General features: G+C 40.4%; 1 protein-coding gene across 1 annotated transcript in view; it reads left to right on the forward strand.

The window, feature by feature from the left end:
• Positions 1 to 14,275, forward strand: part of LOC133443714 (protein inscuteable homolog) — a 94,715-nt gene extending 80,440 nt beyond the window's left edge. The window contains exons 9-13 of the mRNA XM_061720887.1: positions 136 to 314; positions 2,042 to 2,108; positions 4,145 to 4,300; positions 10,126 to 10,202; positions 13,584 to 14,275. Coding sequence (XP_061576871.1) covers positions 136 to 314; positions 2,042 to 2,108; positions 4,145 to 4,300; positions 10,126 to 10,202; positions 13,584 to 13,712 — 608 coding nt within the window. The 3' untranslated portion in view covers positions 13,713 to 14,275. The remainder of the gene's footprint in view (positions 1 to 135; positions 315 to 2,041; positions 2,109 to 4,144; positions 4,301 to 10,125; positions 10,203 to 13,583) is intronic.
• The last annotated feature ends 185 nt before the right edge of the window (positions 14,276 to 14,460 follow it).

The following is a 14,460-nucleotide window of genomic DNA, read 5'->3' on the forward strand; positions in this document are numbered from 1 at the left end:
TGCAATTGACAACAATTGGCAACAGATCATTAAAACCTTAAGTTGCTCTGATTCAGTTCTGATTCAGCACTGATTCAGTGCTGTGTTTGTGTGACTGGTGTGTTGGTGCTCACCACTGCTGCCTTGCCCCCTCAGAGCTGTGCGAGAGCGCCTCCTGCGGGGAGGTCTTCCTCCTGGCCTCCGCAGCCCTGGCCAACATCACCTTCTTCGACAGCGTGGCCTGCGAGATCCTGCTGCAGCTGAACGCCATCCACATCCTGCTGGAGGCCTGCAAGGACCGGCAGAGGGTCGACACGCCCTACTCCAAGGACCAGGTACCAATTAGGACGAGATCCTCGTCAACGAACCTTCATCATCTGAGGAAAACGAGACGAGACGAAAATGCTGGTCATGTGACGATAACGATGATTAAATATATAATGCAATATCGTAGAGGAATAAAAACCAGACTAAAATGTAGATTACAAAATAAAAACTCTGCTAAAATGTGTCTTCATTTTCGTTGACCAAAACGAGACGAAATGTTCTAACAAAGATCCTTAATGTCCATGTTTTCAGTAGTTTCCTCTGGTTTAGTCTTTAAACCAGTTTAGTCTTTAGATCTTTGGATCCACTTTCCTACATAGATGTGGAAAAGAAAACCAATGTGTCGTGGAAAAAGAAAAAGACGGGGAGAAATGCGGAAAAATAAATATGGTGTAAACTCAAATTAGAGTCTTCTGTATCTGGAATGAATGTATTCTTGAGTCTATAAGGTAACAATAATATAACAATAAGATAACCTTGTTTGAATTGTAAAATGGGTTTGGCTAAATACAATCTTTGACTAAAACTAGACTAAAATGGTCCTGGACAATTCTGACTAAAATAAAACTAAAAAGCTCAGACTTTTAGTCGACTGAAACTTGACACGACTAAAAGGAGAATGAACGTGACTAATACTAATAAAAACTAAAATGATAGCTTGACCCAAAGACTAAACTGAAACTAAAACTGAAACAAACTGACATGAACAACACTACATCTCAGGACCGTCACATGAGCAGCGTCGCTGTTTTCATTGTGTCATTACCTATTTAACAAAAATGAAGCAAAATAAACAGAATAATACCAAGAAAAACCTGTGATTTAATCACAGCATCTCCACCGGGTTCAGGACTGGTTCTTTAACCATTTCTGGGTCGTTGTATAGCATCTGAGCTGATGTCTTTCCCTCTTGCCGTTGTGTTAACACAGATATGAAGTACTTAAGATCTTTCTCCGTTTTGACCTGCTAAATCAGGGGTCGGCAACCCAAAATGTAGAAAAAGCCATATTGGACCAAAAACACAAAAAACAAATAATGTATGTCTGGAGCCGCAAAAAATAAAGTCTTGTATAAGCCTTAGAAGGAAGGCAACACATGCTGCATGTTTCTATATTAGTTAGAACTGGGGGAAGATTTTTTTTTTTATTATGCACTTTGAGAAAAAAAGTCGAAATGTCGAGAAAAAAGTCAAAATTTCGAGAAAAAAGTTGAAATGTTGAGATTAAAAAGGAAAGGAAAAAGGAAGAAAAAAAGAGAAAAAAAGAAGAAAAAAGAAAAAAAGAAGAAAAAAACAGAAAAAAGAAAAAAAAGAAGGAAAAAAGAAAAAAGAAGAAAAAAAAGAAGGAAAAAAGAAAAAAGAAGAAAAAAATAGAAAAAAGGAAAAAAAAAAGAAAAAAAGAAGAAAAAAAGGGAAAAAAAAGGTCAAACATTTTTGAAAAAGCTCCAGGAGCCACCAGGGCTGCGCTAAAGAGCTGCATGCGGCTCCGGAGCCGCATCCGCGCGTTGCCAACCCCTGTGCTAAATAAACAATGGCACAGTGGAAAAAGCTGACATGTGGTTGTTCTTCTGAGGTTTTTCTTCATCTTAAACTCAAAAGTTCTGACCGTCGTCACATGACTGCATCTGTTTCCTGTTTCACCTGAACACACACATATATATATATATATATATATATATATATATATATATATATATATATATATATTTAGATATTTCGTTGTCTGGATTCCTCAGGTGGTGACCATCCTGGCCAACCTGTCCGTGCTGGAGCCGTGCGCCTTTGAGGTCCTGCAGGAACGAGGTACTGCTCCGTGACTGCAACTGCTGACCAGTAAATGTTGTTTTTCACTGGGTTTATTCAGGAGGAACGTAGAGTTTTGGGTAGAAGACTCCCAGATGTTGGTGTAGATATATTTTTCTCCTGGAGAGGGCAGCATCGGATAAGTTCTGAGAGCTCAGAGACGCTCAGGCATCAAACCCAAACCTCTCCAGTAAATATGTGTAAACATGACTGAGAGAGCCACGAATCTGAATGTTTATCCATGTTTCTCATCAATTAATCACCGCATAATTATACATACATATACATAGATATCTTTTTTTTTCTCGGTCAATCACAAGCATAAAAATCAACAAGCAAGATAAACATCCACAGGTTTTTCCCTGGTCAACTTTGTGATTATTTTGAACAAAAAGGTCTGGGCTTGAAGCATAAAGCTTATCTTGCCCACCTTTTAACATAATAGAATATGCAAAAAGAAAATACATACATACACACACACCACTCCACCCATCCGGCATAAACCATTACAGTATTTAAAACTTAAACATCATGTGTACCTTTAATCAAACAAATTAATCATTCCAACCTGTTTTTTTGTAATGTCATTTTTAGCAGCATTTATTCCTAATAGCATCCAAAAAGGAACATTTAACTTGGTTTAATCCACCTGCACTCCTCCCTGATGCAGGTGGACTCAATCAGCAGCAATTAAAGGTATTTACCAGCTCAGTAAAACCACACTGCTCCAGGCGGCCTGTGACTGTTTGTTGGAGGTTTATTGATACGTGAGGGCTACAGTGGCCATGGGCTCCCCGTGGTCACAATATGTTTATACATGTTCAGACTGAAGTCAGTAGTTAGAGAACGTGCAGTTCCTCCACCGACCACCAGGGATCCGTTGACCTCCAGGTTAAAATGTCCAACTTTACAGCAGAAATAAACATATTTACAGTTTGGTATGAACTGTTTTAGACTCCATAGTTAGATTTCACACCCTAGTGGTCTGTAGAGGACCTGCAGGTCTGGATCTGGACCCTAGTGGTCTGTAGAGGACCTGCAGGTCTGGATCTGGACTCTAGTGGTCTGTAGAGGACCTGCAGGTCTGGATCTGGACCCTAGTGGTCTGTAGAGGACCTGCAGGTCTGGATCTGGACCCTAGTGGTCTGTAGAGGAACAATTTCTGGTCCAGGACCCTGGTCCCTGTAACAGGTCTGTGTAACGGGTCTCTGTAACGGGTCTCTGTAACGGTTTTCTGTAACGGTTCTCCCTAACGGGTCTCTGTAACGGGTCTCTGTAACGGTTTTCTGTAACGGTTCTCTCTAACGGGTCTCTGTAACGGGTCTCTGTAACGGTTTTCTGTAACGGTTTTCTGTAACGGTTCTCTCTAACGGGTCTCTGTAACGGTTTTCTGTAACGGTTCTCTCTAACGGGTCTCTGTAACGGGTCTCTGTAACGGTTTTCTGTAACGGTTCTCTCTAACGGGTCTCTGTAACGGTTCTCTCTAACGGGTCTCTGTAACGGGTCTCTGTAGCGGTTTTCTGTAACGGTTCTCTGTAACGGGTCTCTGTAACGGTTTTCTGTAACGGTTCTCTCTAACGGGTCTCTGTAACAGGTCTCTGTAACGGTTTTCTGTAACGGTTCTCTCTAACGGGTCTCTGTAACGGTTCTCTGTAACGGGTCCCTGTAACGGGTCTCTGTAACGGTTTTCTGTAACGGTTCTCTCTAACGGGTCTCTGTAACGGTTCTCTGTAACGGGTCCCTGTAACGGGTCTCTGTAACGGTTTTCTGTAACGGTTCTCTCTAACGGGTCTCTGTAACGGTTCTCTGTAACGGGTCCCTGTAACGGGTCTCTGTAACGGTTTTCTGTAACGGTTTTCTGTAACGGTTCTCTCTAACGGGTCTATGTAACAGTTTTCTGTAACGGGTCTCTGTAACGGTTCTCTGTAACGGGTCTCTGTAACGGTCTCTGTAACGGGTCTCTGTAACGGTTCTCTGTAACGGGTCTCTGTAACGGTTCCCTCTAACGGTTCTCCGGTCCGGACTCTGTCCCCCAGGGATGGAGCGGCTGCTGGTGCTGCTGGGGGAGAAACCGTCCTCGGAGAGTCCGTCAGAGGGCGCCGCCTGCGAGCGGGTCCAGCAGAAGGCGGCGGTGACGCTGGCCCGCCTGAGCCGGGACCCGGACGTGGCCCAGGCCGCCATCCAGCTGAAAGGTAGGAGCCCCCCCGGGTCCGGGTCCCGGGTCCGGGTCCGGGTCCGTGTCTGGGTCTGGGTCTGGGTCCGGGTCCGGACCGCCGGGAACTAACAACCCAATAGAACCAGAACCCAGCAGGAAACATAGCTCAGGGCCGTTTATTGATCATGATTCGGTGATCAATATCACCTCTGACCTGCACCGTGACGGCGTTGCCCCCGGCAACAAGCTCGTTAACCAATTAACCCAGAAACCCCTCCCCCATGGTGAAGGCTTCAACATCTGTCATCAACATCTGTCTTCTTCAACATCTGTCGTCAACATCTGTCATCTTCAACATCTGTCATCAACATCTGTCTTCTTCAACATCTGTCGTCTTTAACATCTTCCGTCTTGAACATCTGTCTTCTTCAACATCTGTCTTCTTCAACATCTGTCGTCTTTAACATCTGTCTTCGTCAACATCTGTCTTCAACATCTGTCATCTTCAACATCTGTCTTCAACATCTGTCTTCTTCAACATCCGTCATCTTCAACATCTGTCGTCTTCAACATCTGTCTTCAACATCTGTCTTCAACATCTGTCTTCAACATCTGTCATCTTCAACATCTGTCATCAACATCTGTCTTCAACATCTGTCATCTTCAACATCTGTCATCAGCATCTGTCTTCAACATCTGTCATCTTCAACATCTGTCATCAACATCTGTCTTCAACATCTGTCTTCAACATCTGTCGTCTTTAACATCTTCCGTCTTGAACATCTGTTTTCTTCAACATCTGTCTTCAACATCTGTCATCTTCAACATCTGTCTTCAACATCTGTCTCCTTCAACATCTGTCTTCAACATCTGTCTTCTTCAACATCCGTCATCTTCAACATCTGTCGTCTTCAACATCTGTTTTCTTCAACATCTGTCTTCAACATCTGTCATCTTCAACATCTGTCTTCAACATCTGTCTCCTTCAACATCTGTCTTCAACATCTGTCTTCTTCAACATCCGTCATCTTCAACATCTGTCGTCTTCAACATCTGTCTTCAACATCTGTCTTCAACATCTGTCATCTTCAACATCTGTCATCAACATCTGTCTTCAACATCTGTCATCTTCAACATCTGTCATCAACATTTGTCTTCAACATCTGTCTTCAACATCTGTCGTCTTCAACATCCGTCATCTTCAACATCTGTCATCAACATCTGTCTTCAACATCTGTCTTCAACATCTGTCATCAACATCTGTCTTCAACATCTGTCTTCAACATCTGTCATCAACATCTGTCATCTTCAACATCTGTCATCAACATCTGTCTTCAACATCTGTCTTCAACATCTGTCATCAACATCTGTCTTCATCAACATCTTTCTTCAACATCTGTCTTCAACATCTGTCATCAACATCTGTCTTCAACATCTGTCTTCAACATCTGTCATCTTCAACATCCGTCATCTTCAACATCTGTCTTCAACATCTGTCTTCTTCAACATCTGTCTTCAACATCTGTCATCTTCAACATCCGTCATCTTCAACATCTGTCTTCAACATCTGTCTTCAACATCTGTCATCTTCAACATCTGTCATCAACATCTGTCTTCAACATCTGTCTTCAACATCTGTCATCTTCAACATCTGTCATCAACATCTGTCTTCAACATCTGTCTTCAACATCTGTCTTCATCAACATCTGTCTTCAACATCTGTCATCTTCAACATCTGTCATCAACATCTGTCTTCAACATCTGTCTTCAACATCTGTCTTCATCAACATCTGTCTTCAACATCTGTCTTCAACATCTGTCTTCAACATCTGTCATCTTCAACATCTGTCATCTTCAACATCCGTCATCTTCAACATCTGTCTTCAACATCTGTCTTCAACATCTGTCATCTTCAACATCTGTCTTCAACATCTGTCATCTTCAACATCTGTCGTCTTCAACATCTGTCGTCTTCAACATCTGTCATCTTCAACATCTGTCATCAACATCTGTCTTCAACATCTGTCTTCAACATCTGTCATCAACATCTGTCTTCAACATCTGTCTTCAACATCTGTCATCAACATCTGTCTTCATCAACATCTGTTTTCTTCAACATCTGTCTTCAACATCTGTCTTCAACATCTGTCTTCATCAACATCTGTCTTCAACATCCGTCATCTTCAACATCTGTCTTCAACATCTGTCGTCTTCAACATCTGTCATCTTCAACATCTGTCATCAACATCTGTCTTCAACATCTGTCTTCAACATCTGTCATCTTCAACATCTGTCATCTTCAACATCCGTCTTCAACATCTGTCTTCAACATCTGTCTTCAACATCTGTCTTCTTCAACATCTGTCTTCAACATCTGTCATCTTCAACATCTGTCTTCATCAACATCTGTCTTCAACATCTGTCTTCAACATCTGTCTTCAACATCTGTCATCTTCAACATCTGTTTTCTTCAACATCTGTCTTCAACATCTGTCTTCAACATCTGTCATCTTCTACATCTGTCATCTTCAACATCCGTCTTCAACATCTGTCTTCAACATCTGTCTTCAACATCTGTCATCTTCAACATCTGTTTTCTTCAACATCTGTCATCTTCAACATCTGTCTTCAACATCTGTCTTCAACATCTGTCATCTTCAACATCTGTCTTCAACATCTGTCATCTTCAACATCTGTCTTCAACATCTGTCTTCAACATCTGTCTTCAACATCTGTCTTCATCAACATCTGTCTTCAACGTCTGTTATCTTCAACATCTGTCATCAACATCTGTCTTCAACATCTGTCTTCATCGACATCTGTCTTCAACATCTGTCTTCTTCAACATCTGTCTTCTTCAACATCTGTCTTCAACATCTTTCATCTTCAACATCTGTCTTCAACATCTGTCTTCAACATCTGTCATCAACATCTGTCTTCATCAACATCTGTCGTCTTCAACATCTGTCATCTTCAACATCTGTCTTCTTCAACATCTGTCATCTTCAACATCTGTCATCTTCAACATCTGTCTTCTTCAACATCTGTCATCAACATCTGTCTTCTTCAACATCTGTTATCTTCAACATCTGTCATCAACATCTGTCTTCAACATCTGTCTTCATCAACATCTGTCGTCTTCAACATCTGTCATCTTCAACATCTGTCATCTTCAACATCTGTCTTCAACATCTGTCTTCAACATCTGTCATCTTCAACATCTGTCATCTTCAACATCTGTCATCAACATCTGTCTTCATCAACATCTGTCTTCAACATCTGTTATCTTCAACATCTGTCATCAACATCTGTCTTCAACATCTGTCTTCATCAACATCTGTCTTCAACATCTGTCATCTTCAACATCTGTCTTCAACACCTGTCATCTTCAACATATGTCGTCTTCAACATCTGTCTTCAACATCTGTCATCAACATCTGTCTTCATCAACATCTGTCTTCAACATCTGTTATCTTCAACATCTGTCATCAACATCTGTCTTCATCAACATCTGTCTTCAACATCTGTCTTCATCAACATCTGTCGTCTTCAACATCTGTCATCTTCAACATCTGTCTTCAACATCTGTCTTCAACATCTGTCATCTTCAACATCTGTTTTCTTCAACATCTGTCTTCAACATCTGTCTTCAACATCTGTCGTCTTCAACATCTGTCTTCAACATCTGTCATCTTCAACATCTGTCTTCAACATCTGTCATCTTCAACATCTGTCTTCAACATCTGTCTTCAACATCTGTCATCTTCAACATCTGTCATCAACATCTGTCTTCTTCAACATCTGTTATCTTAAACATCTGTCATCAACATCTGTCTTCATCAACATCTGTCTTCAACATCTGTCATCTTCAACATCTGTCTTCAACATCTGTCTTCAACAACATCTGTCTTCAACATCTGTCTTCAACATCTGTCATCTTCAACATCTGTCGTCTTCAACATCTGTATTCATCAACATCTGTCTTCAACATCTGTCTTCAACATTTGTCTTCTTCAACATCTGTCGTCTTCAACATCTGTCATCTTCAACATCTGTCATCTTCAACATCTGTCATCAACATCTGTCTTCATCAACATCTGTCTTCAACATCTGTCTTCTTCAACATCTGTCGTCTTCAACATCTGTCATCTTCAACATCTGTCTTCTTCAACATCTGTCTTCAACATCTCTCATCAACATCTGTCTTCTTCAACATCTGTCTTCAACATCTGTCTTCAACATCTGTCATCTTCAACATCTGTCGTCTTCAACATCTGTCTTCATCAACATCTGTCTTCAACATCTGTCTTCAACATCTGTCTTCTTCAACATCTGTCATCTTCAACATCTGTCATCAACATCTGTCTTCATCAACATCTGTCTTCAACATCTGTCTTCTTCAACATCTGTCATCTTCAACATCTGTCATCTTCAACATCTGTCTTCAACAACATCTGTCTTCAACATCTGTCTTCAACATCTGTCATCTTCAACATATGTCGTCTTCAACATCTGTCTTCAACATCTGTCTTCAACATCTGTCATCTTCAACATCTGTCATCAACATCTGTCTTCATCAACATCTGTCTTCAACATCTGTCTTCTTCAACATATGTCGTCTTCAACATCTGTCATCTTCAACATCTGTCTTCTTCAACATCTGTCTTCAACATCTGTCGTTCTTCAACATCTGTCATCTTCAACATCTGTCATCTTCAACATCTGTCTTCAACATCTGTCTTCAACATCTGTCGTCTTCAACATCTGTCGTCTTCAACATCTGTCATCTTCAACATCTGTCATCTTCAACATCTGTCATCTTCAACATCTGTCCCCTTCAACATCTGTCTTCTTCAACATCAGTCTTCTTCAAAATCTGTCGCTTTCGACATTTGCCGACTTCAACATCTGTCTTCTTCAAGAACTGTCGTCTTCAACATCTGTCATCAACATCTGTCATTTTCAACATCTGTCGTCTTCAACATCTGTCATCTTCAACATCTGTCGTCTTCAACATCTGTCATCTTCAACATCTGTCTTCAACATCTGTCTTCTTCAACATCTGTCATCTTCAACATCTGTCTTCAACATCTGTCTTCTTCAACATCTGTCATCTTCAACATCTGTCTTCAACATCTGTCGACTTCAACATCCGTTTTCTTCAACATCTGTCATTTTCAACATCTGTCTTCAACATCTGTCTTCTTCAACATCTGTCGTTTTCAACATCTGTCGCTTTCGACATTTGCCGACTTCAACATCTGTCTTCTTCAAGAACTGTCGTCTTCAACATCTTTTATTTTCAACTTCTATCATCTTCAACATCTCTTCTCTTCAACATCTGTCCCCTTCAACATCCGTCGTCTTCCACATCTGTCTTTAACATCTTCCGTCTTCAACATCCGTTTTCTTCAACATCTGTCGTGTCCAACATCTGTAATTTTCAACACCCGTCGGCTTCAACATCAGACAATCTCACAGATTCCTCAGCATCTCTGTGTAACGTACATCTTCGGTTTCACCTCTGAACTGGTTGTAACTGAACGATAGAAATAAAACTGTCGTGATTCACGAGTCAAAAGTCTTTAAGGACCGGCTCTTCTACCCCAGCCTAACATCCCCCCCACCCTCCACCCCTCGCAGGAAACCGGAGACAAAACTCCCTCCGAACCTTTATAAAACCACATAATATGGTAATTGCAAATTCAGGTTCCACATTCATGCAGCGGGAGTCGGAGACGGAAGCGATGCCACTTATGTGTAATTTGACTGAAAAACGTCCCTCGTCTCTGATTTGCACCTTCGCTCTTCCTCCGCCGCGACTCCGGGGGAAGCTGTTAACTTCTCCTCCTCCGTCTGCAGCGGTGCCTCGCCTCATCCAGCTGTGCCGCTCCCCCGCAGAGAGGAATAACAGCGACTCGGTCCTGGTGGCCTGCCTGGTAGGTGCAGCACGTCTTCATACCCACAACCCCCACCCGCACAAATGTGTCATTCACCCTTTATCATTCACCCCAAACCAGTGGCGGCTGGGCAGTAGGGGGCGCTACGGTTAGGAAAAAAAACTAAATAAATAAATATAGGGTGGGCTATGCATGAGTAGCACCAGATCATACACATTAATAACTAATAAATAAAGTAAAACAAGGGGGTAATTCATTAATGAAATAAGTCATGTGAAATATAATAATTATCTATCGTCATCAATATCACAATCCTCTTTGAACAAACATACAAAGCAAAGTAATAATAGTGATCTATACAAAAACACACATTCATTCAGAAAAGAAAAAGAAAATAGTTAACAATAATTATGATAATGATATGATTGATTAATAATCAATTAATGATATGATAATAAAAAAACAACAATGACAGCAGTGATAACAGTAATATTCTAACATAATCACAATTACAGTTGTCATAACAACAATAATAATAGTATTAATATAATAATATAAATATAGTCTCACTCATAACAATGCACCCATTTCTAATCAATAGTAATAATATGTCAATCAATAATAAATAAATTAAAAGAAGGGGGTAATTCATTCATTCATTAAATAAGTAATGAAAAAATATAATCGTCATCAACATCACAGTCCTCTTTGAACATACAAAACAGTAATAATAGCGAAATATACAAAAACACACTTAAAAGAAAAGAAAGTAAGTAAAAAAAGAAAATAAGTAACAATCTTTATTTTATTTTTTTTCCGTTTCTTTTTTTTCGTGGCGTTTTAAAAGCATCACGAAGTGTTAAAAACGTTCCTGCGTAAAACTATGAATGGAGTTTTAACAAAGGAAATGAAGTTGATGATGTTGTTTAAATATTTATTTGGTTCCAAAATGTTTTTTTTATTTTATTTTATTTACTTCTGGTCAAACAGAATCCAGTGTAGCTCTCCAACATTTGATAAACACGTGACCTGATTAAATAACACATGCTTTTGAAATAATGTTTTTTGATCAAATATCTGAAAGAAAAGAACTTTGTCTTTTCAAATGATATAAATTACAGACAGAACAATGGAAATGTTTTTTATTCTCTCTAATGTGTAACATAAACTGAACCCAAACCAGGAAGAAAAAAAACAAAACAAAATAACAGTGGACTTGTTGAAATGTTAAACTACTTAATGTTCAGTTTTCTTTTCTTTTTCTCTTTTGCTTCACTAAAACTTAGGACCAATAAGCCATTATTGTTGGATGGTTGCATTTTTCTAAATTAAAGGACCTAAATATAATTTTCTACCTTTCTTTTGTCCCCATTGTACCAAGCTGGTACCTAACCGTGACTTCTGTGTACCGTTACACCCCGTTGTATGCCAAGGCTGCCCCCCCCCCCCCCAAAGGGTTGCGTCAGCGCGGCTGGCGGGTCGTAGCGGCGCTGGTGGATATTTAACCGCCGTCCCGGTTTGCAGGGGTTTAAAAGTCAGCCAGCTGTTAATCATCATCATTGTGGAGCTGCAGTTTGCTGCTCTGCTACATTCAGGTGTGTGTCAACACAACGCCGAGAGGGAAAGACGTCAGCAGCTGCTGCATCTGTGTAGCGTTGTGAAACCGGTTAGCGTACAAACTATTTGGAGTTCAAGGTTCTACAGCGAGACGGAAAACGTGACAGGACGACTAGAAGAAGACTCAAGTTTTACAGGAACTTTCCAGGGAAATGAATATGAATATAGTCAGAAGATTAGAGGAACATTGGTGGAACCTTGTTAGAACACTGCAGGAACCTGGAAGGAACCAGCAGACTTCTGGAACAATGGCCACGGTTACATGATGTTTTTTAATTCGGAATTAATTATTCCGAATTAAACTATTTTCTACGATGGAGTATTAGGGCCAAACTAAGACAAAAAAAAAATAATAGGAAATTACGAGAATAAAGTCATAATGTTGCGAGAATAAAGTCGTAATAGAATAAAGTCGTAATATTACGAGAATAAAGTCATAATATTACGAGAATAAAGTCGTAATTTATGGAGAATAAAGTCGTAATATTATGAGAATAAAGTTGTAATATTATTAGAATATAATTTATGAGAACTCTAACAGGAAGAGCATCTTCTCTCTGTGTTAAAATGAGGAATATTGAGCATCTTGTGAAGTTATATTTATATATTTATAATATATTTAGTATTACGACTTTATTCTTGTAATATTACGACTTTATTCTCAAAATATTACGACTTTATTCTCGTAATGTTACGACTTTATTCTCAAAATATTACGACTTTATTTTCGTAATATTATGACTTTATTCTCGTAATTTTACGACTTTATTCTCATAATATTATGATTTTATTCTCGTAATTTACATTTTTTTTGTCTTAGTTTGGCCCTAATACTCCGTCGTAATTTTCCTTCGAGTTTACATGGAAATAGTAATTCTGAATTGAGGTTTACATGGAAAACGCGTTTGATCGGCTTTATCCAATTCCGTTTAAGGTCTGGGGGTTGGGAAGGTTCTGATTGGATAGGGGGGCGGACCGGAAGTTACGTCTACCGGAAGAAAAACAAACGTAGCCGCTACAACTTTGAAAAGCTCACAATTTTGATGTTTCCTGCCATCTGTTCTTTTAATTAATTCCAGGTCCTCCAAACTATTTATTAAATAAATGGTCTCTGCTTTTGACCACCGTTTACTGCGTTCTGCCATCGTGGAATATAAGCGTCATGGAGACAGACGGGCGAGGGAACGAGCAGAAAGACCGGAATTAATCTAAAGCGGAATGAGTGTATACATGATCTGGAATTATTCTATCCGAATTTTAAAAATCGGAATAAACCAGCCACTTACTTCGGAATTAAGTTTAATTCAGAATGGCCATTTTCATTCGGACTTAGGTGTTTACATGGTAATTTTTAATCATTTTAAATCGGATTTAGTTTTAATTTAATAACAATTCAATGTCCTATGGAGCAACGAGACCAACGTTTGGTCTCAATGTCCAGAACCATCTTTGGAAAAAAACCAGTCGTACCGTTTCAGCAGAAGAACCCACTGTCAAGCACGGTGGTGGAGGCATCATGGTTTGGGGTTGGATCACCGTACAGCTTAAACTTGGCTAAAGCTCGACTGAAACTGAGTCGTGTGAGGGTTCCTGCTGAAGGAACCATTTACTGAGAGTTCCTGCTTGTTCAGCTTGTTTAATGTTCATTAAAACGGCGAGATGTTGGCGAGGAGTTTAATGAGGTCAGGTTCACATCTGATTCCATCCACCCTGAAGCCCGGGGGGGTCGAGCATCCGGCCTCACCTTCAAACGCGGCGCGGCGGGAACCTAACGGGAGGTTCATGCTGTTTGTGTGTCTGCAGGCGGCGCTGCGGCGGCTAGCGGCGGGGTGTCCGGACAGCATCGAGGCGAACGACCACCAGCAGCTGATCAAGCCTCGGCTCGTCGACTCCTTCCTGCTGTGCTCCAACATGGAGGAGAGCTTCGTGTGAAGAACCACCCGCCGGGCTCCTCTCGCAGACGCGCATCTGTTTCTTCATGAGTCGAGCTTCATTTCCCCAGTTTGCGTCCTGGAAAAATGTCAAAAGTGTTTCTTTTTCTCGTCAACTTCATTTCACGTGTCAATTTTTCTGCATCTGAGTCCTCAAACACGTTCCCAAAAGAGCAGATAAGAGCAGCTAAAGGGAGGGTAAGTCATTCTCCTCGCCATCCACGGACTGTATAAGAAGAACTGGAAAAGAACCCTTCTACTCTGGAGGTGGGCGTGTTCCCGGTGCTGTTGGCTCCGCCCACTTCCAATATGGCACTAAAAACCGATTTTTGTGAAACCTCATGCAGGGTTTTTCCAATAATAACACAGTCCATGGTATTCTCCTGGGAGGGGGGCAAAAATCAATTATCCTGCCTTTGTCGTGTTTATTTATTGTTAAATTATTAAAAAAATGATTGTATTTACTATTTTTAACACTTATATTTTATAGTGTCGGGATCAGCAACTCCAGGGTCGTTGCTGTGTTGATTTTTCGCTAGCTGCTCTTACGTCATTGGTTTGTTTTGCTCGACAACGTTCCGCCTTGGCAGTTGATTGTAATAATGATTTTATACAAATCACGAGAAGGATTTTAATTAATTGAAATAATTTAAATCCATTTCAGGAAACCAAACTAATATTCAGATCTCTGGTTCCCTCAGGGGACACTGCATGGACGAGGGTTACCATAGAAACCGTTTGTCAACACT

The sequence above is a fragment of the Cololabis saira genome, chromosome 5 (genome assembly GCF_033807715.1).
Source record: "Cololabis saira isolate AMF1-May2022 chromosome 5, fColSai1.1, whole genome shotgun sequence".
Taxonomy (NCBI): domain Eukaryota; kingdom Metazoa; phylum Chordata; class Actinopteri; order Beloniformes; family Belonidae; genus Cololabis; species Cololabis saira.